The 15,145-nt window shown below is 34.8% G+C and overlaps 1 protein-coding gene across 3 annotated transcripts in view; it reads left to right on the plus strand.

The window, feature by feature from the left end:
- VPS13B (vacuolar protein sorting 13 homolog B) overlaps positions 1-15,145 on the plus strand; it is a 385,119-nt gene that overhangs the window by 121,878 nt on the left and 248,096 nt on the right. For all 3 annotated transcript variants that reach the window (XM_063299549.1, XM_063299547.1, XM_063299548.1), the window contains exon 20: positions 5,448-5,557. In XM_063299549.1, the coding sequence (XP_063155619.1) occupies positions 5,448-5,557 (110 nt within the window). The remainder of the gene's footprint in view (positions 1-5,447; positions 5,558-15,145) is intronic.

The following is a 15,145-nucleotide window of genomic DNA, read 5'->3' on the forward strand; positions in this document are numbered from 1 at the left end:
CTAATAGTATTATTCATATGAGGAAGGATATTCCCATTCATCCTCAATATGGACTTTCAAATAATATTTGTTTGTTTGTTTTGGCATTGTCTGATCCATACAGATTCTGCAAAAATATGATGCTCCTGTTTCTCCTTCCCTGTTCTCTCTGAATCATTTCAGCTGCAAGTTACTTCAGCAGAAAAATTAATAGTTTGTTATGTATTTATGTATAGCATTGAAAACTTGGGTGCTTCTTTAATTTTTATATTTTATTTGAAGCCTAAAAGTCTATATTTTGTTGATGTTACTATTCACTCACTCTCTGCCAAAATTTGTTTGAAACAAAATGTGAATCTGCCAAAAGGCTTGAATGTTTATTCCTGTTGCTGATCCTGAATTGCTGAAGTATGTAGACCCCAGCCTTTCCAACAGGGTTTAGAACTTTTGTTTCCTTTGCAGCCCCAATCAAAAATAATTTGTTTTATTCAGCTATGAACCCTCCTGCAAGGAGCAGTGTCTTTTATGCATCCAAGAGGCACTGGATCCTCCAGTGCTATCTCCAGCAGCAAGAACAGCAAAGCTTGCAATTTATTCATGTATTTATTTGAAACGTGTGTTACTACTGATCACTGCAAGGAAATCCTTGAGAGTAACCTTTGGAGGAAAATAACAGTGATAGTATTTTTTTTTTCCTTAAAGGAGAAAAAATGCTTCTTTAAGAAAATAGGCTATCCTGTTGCAATAATGTAACATATCGCTGGAAGAAATTTTAATCATCTCAGATATGCAGATGACACCACTTTGATGGCTGAAAGCAAGGAGGAACTGAGCAGCCTCATGACAAAGGTTAAAGAAGGAAGTGCAAAAGCTGGGTTGCAGTTAAACCTCAAAAAAACCAAGATTATGGCAACCAGCTTGATTGATAACTGGCAAATAGAGGTAGAAAACATAGAGGCAGTGAAAGACTTTGTATTTCTAGGTGCAAAGATTACTGCAGATGCTGACTGCAGCCAGGAAATCAGAAGATGTCTAATTCTTGGGAGGAGAGCAGTGACAAATCTTGATAAAATAGTTAAGAGCAGAGACATCACACTGACAACAAAGGTCTGCATAGCTAAAGCAGTGGTGTTCCCTGTAGTAACATATGGCTGCGAGAGCTGGACCATAAGGAAGGCTGAGCGAAGGAACTGTGGTGTTGGAGGAAAATTCTGAGAGTGCCTTGGACTGCAAGAAGATCCAACCAGTCCATCCTCCAGGAAATAAAGCCAGACTGCTCACTTGAGGGAATGATATTAAAGGCCAAACTGAAGTACTTTGGCCACATAATGAGAAGACAGGACACCCTGGAGAAGATGCTGAGGCTAAGGAAAGTGGAAGGCAAAAGGAAGGGGCCGACCAAGGGCAAGATGGATGGATGATATTCTAGAGTTGACGGACTCATCCTTGGGAGCGCTGGGGGTGGCAACAACCGACAGGAAGCTGTGGCGTGGGCTGGTCCATGAAGTCACGAAGAGTCGGAAGCGACTGAACGAATAAACAACCAATATTTTCCTCAGAGACAGACAGAAAAAAACCCTTTACATTGCGTTTAGGCAGGTACATAAGGTGAAATCTGCTCCCTGCTGAGCTGTAATAAAAGTTATTTCATATATGGTAAAATCTAATTGCTACATCTATATTCTTCTGTCTGACAGCAGTAGAAAGTGGCATATGTTTATGTATTTGAGCAAGTCATATGTATTTGAGTTGCCTTGAACTGAAACAGTTAAGATATTAGATATAAGTGCAACAATTAAATGTTATCATGTATGGAAACTATAATAGCTATTACCCCCTCCCTCATATTTTATCGAGCAACATCCCTGCCTGGCAAGTCATAATTTAGTAGAAATTTGAACCCGGGGAACCAATTCTGATGTAATTCTTTCAAGCTGTACAGATCCATGGATGCTAGTTTGGGCCTGTATGAATATTTTTAGTATCTGCTTCAGCTAAAGCTATAACTGAAAATGATCCCAATATACTTTGGTAGCTTGATAATGTATGAATGGAATATATTTTGGTAGTAAATAGGAACATCAAAACAATACCTAAAAACCTGGTTCTGCCGCCTCGCTTGGGGTGGGAGGGGCACCAGTTCATCTTGAGGGTGGCTATTATAGATCTCTCCCCAACAAACAAGATCTATGCTGTTGGATTTTATATTTTCTACTGTATATTTATTTTATTTTATAGAGTATTTTTATTGTAATTTATGTGTTTTAACTTTGATTGTAACCCACCCAGAGTCCCCTTTTTGGGGGACATGGGCGGTGCTGAAAATTTGAAATATAAATAAATAAATATCCTTTCCTTTATTGTCCTCCCCAGTAAAATGAGGGAAAGTTGAATGTTTCTCTATTTAATAATTGATGGTAGGTACCAGAATGCTTAAATATAAAACAAATTTGTTTTCACACAATCATGTGGAAAAACCTGTATTTGCATGGTTGAGTTAATACTACAAATTGACCACATAGGTTCATGCACATACCTCCTCATAATTCATTACTGGCCACCTTTTAATTTTCCTGCTGGAAGCTAATTTTTTAATCAATGGGTATTATTATTATTATTATTATTATTATTATTATTATTATTATTATTATATAAAGTTGCCAAATCAGAAAGACTCAAGGTGGCTAATAACTAAGAATATTACTGCAGTCAACTTTGAGTATTTGAGTCCCCAGAGTTCATCTAATCTATGAAATTACTTAAACCCTTAAGAGTGTGAAATATGTGGTGCCAAAAATGTATCACCTTATAGCTTTATGCAGCAGGTATCAATAAACAAATTTTAAGTTGTATAGTAGATGATTTTGGTATTTTAAATGTTACCTGAGGAAGGAAAATATTTGAGTAATCATTTGGTTTGCTTTTTCTCTCTCAGCACAGACCTTTTAAAATGTAATTTCTTTTTTGGGAGTTTGGTTCTCTGTTTAGAATGGCAAGCTCTGAGATTAATATTTTATCCAAGGCCCCTCTTCTGAATCCTATCAATATGAAAGAATGTGAAACTATGAATAGAGAAGTCCACAAAACCATGTTTCTGCATTTTTTAAATTCCTAAGTGTTTAACACATATAGTTAAAAATAGTGTTTTAACTATATTTGTTAAAAATAAAGTGTTTAACAAATACAGACCAGTTTGGGGAAAAAAAAGGCTAACCCATTACATTAAATCCTTTATTATGCATTATGTTCTGCAATTCTATATCTAGCCAAAAGGTAAATTGTTTTATTTTAGTACAATTTATCCATTTTTTAACCAGTTACAAGAATGATGTACAAAATAACAACAAAATTGAGCCTCTGTTGAAAACTGCATTTAATTAAAAGAAAAAATCTGATATTTTTATGCTACATTTTTATCATACTTGCTGAAATTTATGAGATTTCTTAATAAGTAAATTAAAAATACCTAAAACATTATTAGAATATATCTTAATAAATTTGAATGGTTATAATTATTTATAAAGTAAAGGAGCTTGTCTGATACCTGTCTCTAAAAGTATATTGCAATTTTATGCTGAGATTCTTTCCCAGTAAAGTTAATGAAAATCTTTTTCCTAACTTCTAAGGGAGTAGGATCAACTCTTCAGCTTTGGTATACTATTTGAATTATGTATTCCTTTATTTATAAGACTTATATAGCTGCCCATTTATGTACCATAACGTTGGGTGGCTTACAAACTACAGTAAAAACAGTAAAAAATATAAAAACTATGTTTAGCATGTCACTGTGATCTAGAACTCTTTATGTTTTTCTCTTGATATAAATTTCCATGAACATTTCTGAGGGCCTTTCTGTTCAGTACTATATATTTTGGCAGGTAAGACTGAAGTAAAAGGAATTTGCTAATTTAGCAATATAGGAAACAACTTTTACAGATTAAGCTCAGTTATTCTGTTCTGAATTTGTATCCTACCACCGGTTTTAGAAAGGTCTCTCTCAAGCTGCAAAAGAATTTTCTGAAAAGGGTATAATTCTGAAAAAGTTACAAAAATATTAAAAATTGAAGTATTATCTACTGCAGCTTAACATACTCAAAACTCTTCCAGACCCAGTTCTGCTATCCACTGTGACTAGCAGAGACTTAATTCAATAAAAGGGTATTGTACAGGTCTCCATGTGATACAACTGGATGCTTTCCAGGTCACTGTGCAGCATTACAGAGATGATGGCTCTTGGATTTGTTTGGATTTTTGAAACACATAGGTTGCTAAGTAAAGTAATTTTATATAGCTCATGGATAAAGGCAATGAAGTGGCTTTGGTGTTTTGAAGTAGTCTCTAGAGTAGTCTTCACCATTGAGATGTGCCAAGCTTTGGCTTTTCATTTAGCTTTGAGAACTGCTGAAATAAACTTTAAAATCATTCCTATTTATATCATTCCTATTCTTGATGTTTTTATTTCCATTTTTATCCTTGCAAAATATGCAAAAAGTTTAAAAGTAGGTCAATAGTTCAGATAAACTAAAAAGTTAAAATTTAAAAAGTCAAAATAAATTAAAAATAAGTTAAAAATAAGTTTTTGAAAACTTAAAATAAGTTAAGATGTGCCAAGCCCTCTGTCACTGAACTTCAGTATCAACAATTAAAAATATAGGAATGTATGTGCTGGAAAAATTAACAGTCAGGATCAAAATGGCAAATGAAAAGTTTAGAGCATGGAAGCAGAATAGACAAATGATCTTCTTCCAATGATAACAAGGCAATTTCAATTTATGGGAAATTCAACTGAGAGGCAAGAGAAATTGGGTGGTCTTAGTCCCATTCTTTATTTTATGTATTTTTGAATATTACCAAACAGAATCAGCTTATGTGGAGCCAGTTGGGACTAGCAGTTAAGGCAACGGGCTAGAAACCAGGAGACTGAGAGTTCTAGTCCTGCCTTAGGCATGAGAGCCGGCTGGGTGACCTTGGGCCAGTCACTCTCTCTCAGCCCAACCCACCTCACAGGGTTGTTGTTGTGGGGAAAATAGGAGGAGGAAGGAGTATTAAGTATGTTTGCCGCCTTGAGTTATTTATAAAAATAATAAAGGGATGGAAATAAAATAAAAACAAACAAATAAATGATTTATTTATTTATTTATCAATCAATCAAATTTATCGCCGCATTTGTAAAACTTCTGGGCACCCTTCCCTTTCCTTCCCATCTAAGAATCTGGGCTCATATTCCTATTTTCTAGATATATTAATGTATGGTGGAAAACATAAATAACCACTTCAGGCATTATGCAGGCCTGATTATCTTGAGAACATGCAGTGGTTTCATATGCTTTGTAACTAGGCTGCATTCACAAGAAGTACTTGTGTTTTGGAACCTGCCCTGGCCTCTGAAATAGCATTAGATTTTCAGAATGTTTTCAGCATTGATGTATTAATATAATTGCTTTTATTTTGTAATTGTTTTTACATAGGAGCTGTGCTTTTGGCCAGCATGCAGGGATTAACAGTTAACATTGATCCGGTTTTATATACTTGGCTCCTGTACCAACCTCAGAAACGAAGCAGCAGACTGATGCAGCAGGTAGGACGTCTTTGCTTCTTTCTTTCTTTATGGGTCTCAGGCAATGCTCAATACAAACACAATGCAGTCAATATTGAAACATTAAAAATCAGATAAATCAGGAGAAATTAAGTGCTCACACATGTACAAAAAAAAATAACATGCTCTAGAAAGGATGTGATTTGTGCCATAAATAAAGCAAGTAAGTCCAGCTAATGGGTTTATTCCATAGTTGCAAGGAAATGTTCATAAGACACATTGTGTAAAATCTGTAAGAAGAATAAAATAATCTCATAGTTTGAATTGTAGGTGCAAAGGCAGAGGGATTCAGACTATTTTTGTAATAGTGCTCTTCAATATAGTTTTTTAAGGGTTTCTCTGGAGGCTTCATTTGGCAACATTTGCTGGGAAAGAAAATGAATTACTATAGGCTGAGTATCTCTCATATCAAGTATATATATAAAATAATTACCTTAAAGCATGTTCCTGTTTTGACTAATCTTTGGTAATCATTTTATTATGTAATCACTTGTTAATAAACTTGCTTTTAGGATTCTTTAAGAGGGTATTTCCATCAACTTATATTACAGGTAGCACTGCTGGGATCTTAAATGAATAAAAGGTTTCAAATAAGATACTAACCAAAGTATTTTTGGTCTAGAAATATTTAGATAAACATTGCCCATAACTTAATCTTAGCTAAAAGCTTGGATTAAAAAAATCAGAAGATAGCCAAGAGTAGCTTTGGTAGTTTGGGGGGAAAGGTTATCACAAAGAATTTTTGTCTCAACTTACGTTGCTCTTCTTTGCAAAACTAATTTTGAAGCTCTTTTCCACTGTGGTAGGCTGTCCCATCAGAAAACAAATGGCTGGGTGGAATGGGATTCAGCCCAGACTGCAGAGATCTCTGCAGAACCATTCCGACTAGTCTTAGAAATGGCAAAAAGATACTTATAGAAGAAGAGAAGCTGGTCTGCTTAAGATACTGGAATTGAGAGCTGAGTAGAGCGCTTTAAGTCTGTGTGTTCTTGATTTATTCTTTTTCTCAGAAGAATGAGTGCCATATTTTACATATCTACTGGGTGTTATTGTTTGTCTAACAACCAGGTAATGTAAATTATTTATATATTCATGATCATTCTGAATAAGTATGGCTGAAATGTATTCTTAAGTATAGTTTAAAAAAAGTATGAGAGTTTGTTGTCTCATCCACAGTTGGCTCACTGCCTGGGAAAATTTTGCCTGGCTTGTAATTTCTCTATAGGGGTGTGTGTGTGCTTGTGTGTGTTGAACAGATAGATAGACATCCCATTTTCCATGGAAAGAATTCCCAAAGAGGAGGTAAATGAAACAACAAATATTCTAATTGCTTGGTTAGAAAACTACAACCTAAAATGGGTAACGGTATTCTCTACCTGCTGGACTATACAGTAGATTATTTCTAAAACAATGCAGATTGATCCTTTAGAGAAAGATTCTTGTAGCCTGCTATCAAAGCTTGCTTCTATAACATGATGAAATATGCCCACTGTTTGGAGAAGTGAATATAATGAGGGAAAAATGAAAATGTTATATCCTTCTTGAGTTTCTTAGGCTAATTAAATTTAGTGCAAACTTTTGTATTAACAAAATTTAAAGTTTTGTAAAGAAATAATGTAGTCATTGAAAGTTGGTGTCATTGAGTTCTAAGACAGACATTTTTATAGTTTGTGAAAAATGAAGTTTACTGATAAAAGTTTTCAGTAGATTTATTTTTTATATTTTTGCATTTTCTCAATGCCGTGGCATATTTGAGAAAAACTATACATTATACATGATGTATACATGAGAGAAATATACATGAGAGAAAGTGTACACAAGAGGAAATCAGAGGCACTGAGACTTGGCTTGGATAGGATCATTTGAAGCCTCCGCACATCATCTCAGTTCTGACTTGTCAAGATATTATAGATTTGCAATCAAATTGAGAAAATCCAGAAATCTAAAATATAAAGTTTCAGTTGTGTAGTAACTAGCAGGTTTAAATATCCTCTCATCAGCATCAAGGGTTGAATAGTATTGAAGAGTAGGGAGCTGATTTGCTAGTTATAAGTAGACACAAGCTGAATAATAGTGTTTGGTTGAGAGATGCTCATAATTGAAGAAAGCAGCACATAACTTGTCTTTACTTTTTTTTAGTAAGATATCTCAAGAGCTTTTTAAATAGAAAGGTTGGAAAATAATGCTGTAAAGAAATGATGAAAAGCTTGTAAAGCCTGTAAAACTGGCTAGAATCCACTCAATTTGAATATACTGTAGTTAGATAGGTCTCTTAGAATATGGTTGTGATGAGATAGTATTTCCTTTAAGCAGTTCCAAAAGTAATTCGTAGCGAGAAATTGTAAAGTAGATAGTACTCTGAAAATAGTTTTAAAAATTACAGCTTTTGTATTGCTTAAGATAAAGTTATCTTCTGTGTCATATAGTTTGAATGTTCCATGTCTGTTTGCTAGATTTGCCAGAAAAATTCTCATAAAGTTTTGGGAAAGAGATCACTAGCAAATACAATTTTGGGGTGGAGTTTTGATCATTTATAATTGAAGCACGGCTACATACAGTTATAGCTATTTTCTTTATGAATAAGGTTAAAAGCCTTAAAAATGATGTTATTATTAAGCTGTGTCGTTACTCTTACAGAGTTGCTAAAGTTAAAGATGGTAGCGCTTTTGTACTACTCAAAACTTCTGATATAAACGTGCAATGTTGAAGGAGACGTCTGAATATGCATTTTTAATGCAATACGAATTTAAAATGCTTTTTAAAAACTTAGCATAATGCACTACATTTGTGCCTTTCCTGCTGCACAGAAAATCCAGGGTGGGTTGTGGCGGCTGTTACTTATTTGAGTAAAGAGCTGTATAGTTCCTGTTGTGACTATGTGGTTAGTGCTATAAGGGCAAAAGAGGATGTTTTCTTATATTCGCAGTTGGCTTCTGCATGTGTCTAAACATTTCTTTTTTATTTTGAATGGTGAACAATGTTGACATTCACTGAAAAACAATATAAAATCCATGGCAAGGCTTGTGAATGCCTGCATAAATCTACATAATGTCTTCTGACCCTCTTCATTGGTTAGTAGCAAAATATGGTATTTATTTGGTTTTTTTTAAAAAGCAATATTAGTGTTCTGAAACTTCTAGTTATATGTATATTGTAAAAACACTAATCTACAATATTTACAAAAAAAAATATCTACAATACAATAAAATACAGTATGATGTCCCAGTTACTCTTTATTGATATATTCACAGCCCAGCCACCACTTAAGATCCGGTAATCAATACTGGATAACAAAGAAGATGGTACTTCTGCCATGTTATTGCAATGAGAAACTGAACCTTCTGTGGTGCTGGGGGGAGAAAAAACCATGTTTTTCAGAATTGTAGAAGATTATTGAGAAATAAATTGAGACTTAACAGAATATTACTGGCAAGCCTAATGCAAATAGTTGTAAATGAAAACATCCTTGATAGTATGAAAAAAAAATGCTGTTTTAGAAAAACTGGAAGAGATTTTGGAACTTACTGCATGGTGTCCTTGGGTCAATTCAGTGCAGGTACTTGGAAAATGATTTTTTTTCAATCCCTGCCTCACAGGGATATTCCTATCTCATCTTTCTCAGAAGGACTCCTGAGCCTTCAGAAAAAACTTTTCAGATTTTGTAGTAAGATAGCTAGAAAAAGGAACAAATAAGAATCTTTATTTTAGGATCTTACCTATTCCTATCGCTCTCTGATACTGCTTTCATTTTTTCCCCTCTGTTTTCTTTATGTTTTGTAATATACAGTATTGTGTTTTGATTAAAAGGTTTTTAGAAATGCAGATCTAATTTTGCAGTAGAAGTTTGCTCCACCCACTGATGCTCATAAGCGTGAGAATAAAGATTTCTTGGTAGCACATAAGAAGTTTTTTAAAAGTATCCTTTTGGTAAGATCCTGTGAAGTTTGGCTGCACTGTCAATATCTTTGGCAACAGTGAGTGATTTGTCTGCTCTGGAGCTGGTGATCAACCCAGTGCTTGACTCTAAGATGAGAATTAGTATTGCTGTTATAAGTTACCATAAAAAGTAAAAGCTGGAACAAAACATTTACTTTGGGTATTTCTTTTCTGCCTTGCCTATTTTCTAAGCAACCATGCCTTCTTTCAGATAATCCATTTCATTCCCCTCTGGATTTCTTACGGGCACATTCTTATGGGGCAGGTTTTTCCCTTCACTTCTGAAGCTTCCTTTTCCATGTCTGTGTGGATGGCTATATAAGTATATAAAGTGTGCAGCTCATACATATGATTAAATGGACTAAAGCTTGTTAGAAGTTCACTGCAGCAATTCTATTCCTGTTTCAGAGAGAAATAACTACTTGATTGAAATTAGGCACGCCATGAATGTTGTTGTTGTTGAGAAATAGTAGTGAATAATAACTAAAAAAAAATACTGAGATGCAAAGAAAACTCTCACAAATAATTAAGAGGATCATAAATAATATTGGAGTTACTTCAACCCACATAATAAATTATGAAAGATGGTAAACAAGTATTTAATTAATTTATACCAGCCACTTATCTCCAAAGAAGTCAGTGAGGCATAGTTATATCCCCTACCGTACTATTTGTACCCAGACTGTATCATCTCTAAGATGGCTAAAAATGACCAGAGTTTGGTTTCTAATCTGCTATATGTAATACCAATGTCTGTATACAATACATTCATTTTAAAAATTATTAATTTCTTACATTTACATCCCATCTTTCCATCAGAGAGCACAAGTCATAAATGGCTGTCCTATTCACCTACTCACCATTGTAGTATCACAAGAACCTTGTTACGTGTGTCAGGCTTGAGACTTCAGACCCTGGGCCTAGGGCAGTGGTCCTTAAACTGTTTGACCCAATTCGCTCTTGAATAATATCATTAGCCCCACCAAAAGAGAGAGAGAGAGATAGAGACAGAAAGACAGACAGTGGGACTGACTATTGCTTTACAAAAGCATCTTGGCAGTGACATCCCAAACTGGATCCTCAGCTCACAAACAAGCAATTACAAATCGCTTTGTAACTCCCAGGATATGCCCAAATTACCTCCCAGTTTAAGAACCACTTGTCTAGGCTGACCTAGTGACTTACATAATTGAATTATCCTGTTCTGAATTATTCTGTGCTGATTTTCTAATCAATAAATCTCATTGATTCACAGTATGTTTGCCTTGTGTTAACGTACTGACATAAATGTAGTTTTTTCTCTAAAACATAATTGGACATCTTTAATAATTTTAGATTGAAATAACTTAAAATTAGAGATTAAAAGTCACTACTAATGTTTTTCAGTGTGTAATGCCAAAGTGAGAGCCCTTCATTGTATCATCTTTTTGGGGGGAGGGGGTTATGTTTAATATTTAGCCCCTCCAAACATTAGTTAATGTTCCCTAAAGCTTATCAGGTTGCAGCCACATAAACCCCATTGACTTCTGAAAATATAAATGCTCTTCCCTAGCTTTTGAAAATGTATTCCATAATGCTTGCTTTGTGGCTTTCTATGTTTTCCATGGTAATGCATTTAAAAGGTTTAGTCAAAAGCTGTGTAATTATTGTGCATTCTATACAATTTTGTGACTGTTCAAAAGAAGAAAAAACATATGCCTGTATTTATTGTACTGTAACCATCTGGTCTCCATCATGACAATATTGTCATTAAAAGTAAGAGTAGTGTTCTATATTTGTACATCTTTCTTTTTCAGGCGGAAATCTATTGGACACAAAGTCTCTTTCCATTCATTGCATAAAGGGATGTCACATGTAAAAAGAGACCTGAGTTTGTTCTGCCTGTGCCTCTGTGATTCTGGAAGCATGATCACTCTCTCTTCCAGAATCATGCACAGTCCCATTTCTAAAATATGAATGATTGGGTTGAAGCAGGTGGGGCATCTGGTGTCTGGATTCTGCATTTGGGAAGGAGTTCATCAATGGAAATAAAAAGAAGAGCATGCATTTGTATTTCAGTATGTTTTTTTTAATATTTAAATTGCCATAGGACTTTGTGTGTTTACACAGATAACAAGAGAGAGTTATCGGTTCTATACATGCATTCATTAGTTGATAAAGATCCAATAGTAATAGAAATATTGGATGACATCTTGAAGAACATTTCTAGTACAGAAAAACAAGGGAAAGGAACTGACAACTATGGACCTATAACTTAGCTGACCACAACATTAAGGTTGGAATTATAGCAAAACTAATATATGCTAATTTGAAAGAAAATGCATTTTTTTCAGTGGAGCAAAAGGGGACTTGCTAAATTCACATGGCATAAGACCAGCTGCTTATTGTCAAAATGATAATTAAAAACTAAGAAGAAACTTTTTATGGCCTAAATAGACTATATAAAGGCTTTTAAATCATTCCCCATAGTTGGATTTGAAAATGCTTGGAAATGTTTAGAATAAACTGAAATATTAGAAGATTTCTGGAGATATCAAGTGCTTCATAGGAAACCACTCTTATGGTAAATGGGGGAAATTTGGAAATTTGGGAGAAGTAAAAATAAAACCAAGTGTATTTCAAGGTAACACGTTGTCGCCATTGCTCTTTGTGCTAGCTCTGATTCAACTCACAGGTATTCTGAACAAAATCAATTGTGAGTACCAAGTCACAAAGCAAAGCTCCCCAAATAAGCCATTTGCTTTATATGAATTTTAGAATCTAAAATTGAGTTTCTGTTGGGTACAGTCTGTATATTTGTAAGAATGAAATTTGAACTGGACGAATGTGCTATTTGACAATTAAAGGAGGTAAGATTATAGGAGAAGATGGCTAGACCCAATGAATGGGAATGTCATTAGACACCAGGCACCTGAAGAAGGATACAAATATTTAGAATTAATGGAAGCTTCTGATTAATTGTACAATCAAGTTAAAAATATGGCTGGTTTAAGTTCTATCGAACAAGTCCAGTTTTTTTTTTTAACAAAAACTAAACTAAATGGTGGAAATATTACTAAACCAATAAACACTTGGGCAGTCACTGTAATTAAATATACTGCAGGGATAATTGACTGGATCCAAGCCAAACTGGACAATCTTGATCAGAAAAACAACAAAATGACCATAAATCATGCACTTCACCTAGAAGTGACATTCATAGATTATATATATTCAGAAGTAGAGGTGGTAGAGGACTATTGCAAGTAAAACAAACTATGGAATAAGAAAAACATAGTCTGAATGATTACATCTGGAAAAGTAAATAGGCTATGCTTATCGAAGTTTGCAAGGAAGCCCTCCTGAAGTTAAAAAAAAAAAAGCTAAATCGGAGTACAAGGCTAAAATAATTCAAAGTTGGATTAACATCTGGTAAAGCACACCACTCCATGGCAAAAGTGTATGCATGATACTGAAGGAAAAGCAGATCAAAATCTAACATGGTTGTGGATGAAATCTGGAAATTTAAAAAGGAAACTGAGGAATAGTTATGCCCTGCAAAACAGTTACATCAAAGCCAAAATACGTTCATTTACATACCAATTATGTAAAATTAAGGATAAAACTGTAGATTGTCTCATTATGGCTAGTGTAAAGTTGCTCAGATTATAAATAATCTCATGATTGATTTGCAAAACTTGTCTGTTGGAATTTATGTAGAAAATTTGGCTTTACTATTGGCAAAAAACTACTGGGACAGTGTGTCTGAACAAGTTCTGCAAAATGAAGAGATCAAACTTTCATTGGATTTCAAAATTCAAAATGGTAGGCATACCATACATTACTGTTATAGAAAAGAAGAAAGTGTGATTCATTGATGTGGTGATGAAATTGATGAAAAACAACTGGGAAAATTTTAAAAAATCATAATTTACAAATTGAAGTTGAAAGATTGTGGAGGAAAAAATTAGTTGCCATACTGACATAGTGAAATTGATAGGCTAATTTTGCCCTGTAGCAGAAAAGGACCTGGAATGTTGCAAGTGCAGCAAATAGTAGAAAAAGAAAAAGGTCTCTTGCTAAATACAGTAAAGAGAAGGAAGAAGATATACTAAATGGCCTAATAAAAGAAGATAGATTGAAAAGTTAGGAAACCAAGGATATATGTAAGAACAAACAGCTGATGATGCAAAGGCAATACTGTAAAAACAAACAGAAAAACTGTTACATGGCCAGTAGTTTAATAACATCTAAGGAAAGGTTAATAATGGTGGGGTGGGGAGGAGGCAATGGTTAAAAAAAGTGCATTAATGAAGGAAATGAAAAGGTTAATTTAGTGGCTTAAGAATAGTCTTTCTGCATAAGTATAATAAACGCTAGAATTGAGAAAACTCAGTAGAATAGTAAATGTTGATCATGCAGGGGAGGCTGTTGAGTACCTGCTATGTAGGATTGTGCAGATGGAGTATTTGGCAAGACACAATAAAGTGGTCATTGGAATCGTAGTAAGAATTATCACTGGTAGAATCACATTATTGAAAAAATAGTCAAGAAAGAAGAGGTTAAGATCTTGCAGGACTTCCAAATACAAACTGTTAACCATTTAGCCCATAATAAATCAGACATGACTTGCTACAAGTATGGATAATTGACATTGTAGTAGCTGGAGTTCGAAAGGTCAATGAGAAGGAACTAGAAAATATAAGAAAATATAAATATAAAGACCTTCAAATAGAGATCAAGTGAATGTAGGAAAAGAAAGTTATAATGGTGCCAATAGTGGTTGGTGAGCTTAGTGCCATATCAAAATATCTGGAAGAGCATTTGGACACAATAGGAACAGATAGAGTTTCAACTCAATTACAAAAAATTGCATTAATTGGAACAGTGGGTATATTATGACAACATCTTTAGCTATCTTATTTCTTTGGGAGGGATCTGATTATCAGAACTATCAACTCCAGTCAGAACTAACTGGTAGACTGTGTGCAAACGATGATCTATTTATCCTGCTTTCTGGTAGGAACATGGACGCGGTGGCGCTGCGGGTTAAACCGCTGAGCTGTCGATCGGAAGGTCGGCGGTTCGAAACCGCGCGGCGGGGTGAGCTCCCGTTGCTCGTCCCAGCTCCTGCTCACCTAGCAGTTCGAAAACATGCAAATGTGAGTAGATTAATTGGTACCGCTTCGGCGGGAAGGTAACAGCGTTCCGTGAGTCATGCTGGCCACATGACCCGGAAGTGTCCCTAGGGACAACGCCGGCTCCAAGGCTTTGAAACGGAGATGAGCACCGCCCCCTAGAGTCGGACACGACTGGACTTTACGTCAAGGGAAACCTTTACCTTTACCTGGTAGGAACAGTTATTTCCATAGTTTGCTTGGTGCTGAGTGATATATTTTCCCTTTCCCCAGCTCTGTTATGACCATCAAAATACTGTGGTGCTGATAATTGTTGCCTTTGTCCCCAGTGCAGATAATTCTAATTATTCACTTTCCCATTGTTCAGCAGCTTTTAAAAAGAACATTTAATGATTGGTATAGATAGATTAACTAGCTTAAAGTCTAGAATCATTGAAAGAATATCCCTAATTGCTTAGTTTTTTTGTCAGCTTCTAACTCTTCTGATATGTTAAGGTGACTCTACAAGAGAAAGAAG

Source organism: Candoia aspera, chromosome 3 (assembly GCF_035149785.1).
Source record: "Candoia aspera isolate rCanAsp1 chromosome 3, rCanAsp1.hap2, whole genome shotgun sequence".
Lineage (NCBI taxonomy): Eukaryota > Metazoa > Chordata > Lepidosauria > Squamata > Boidae > Candoia > Candoia aspera.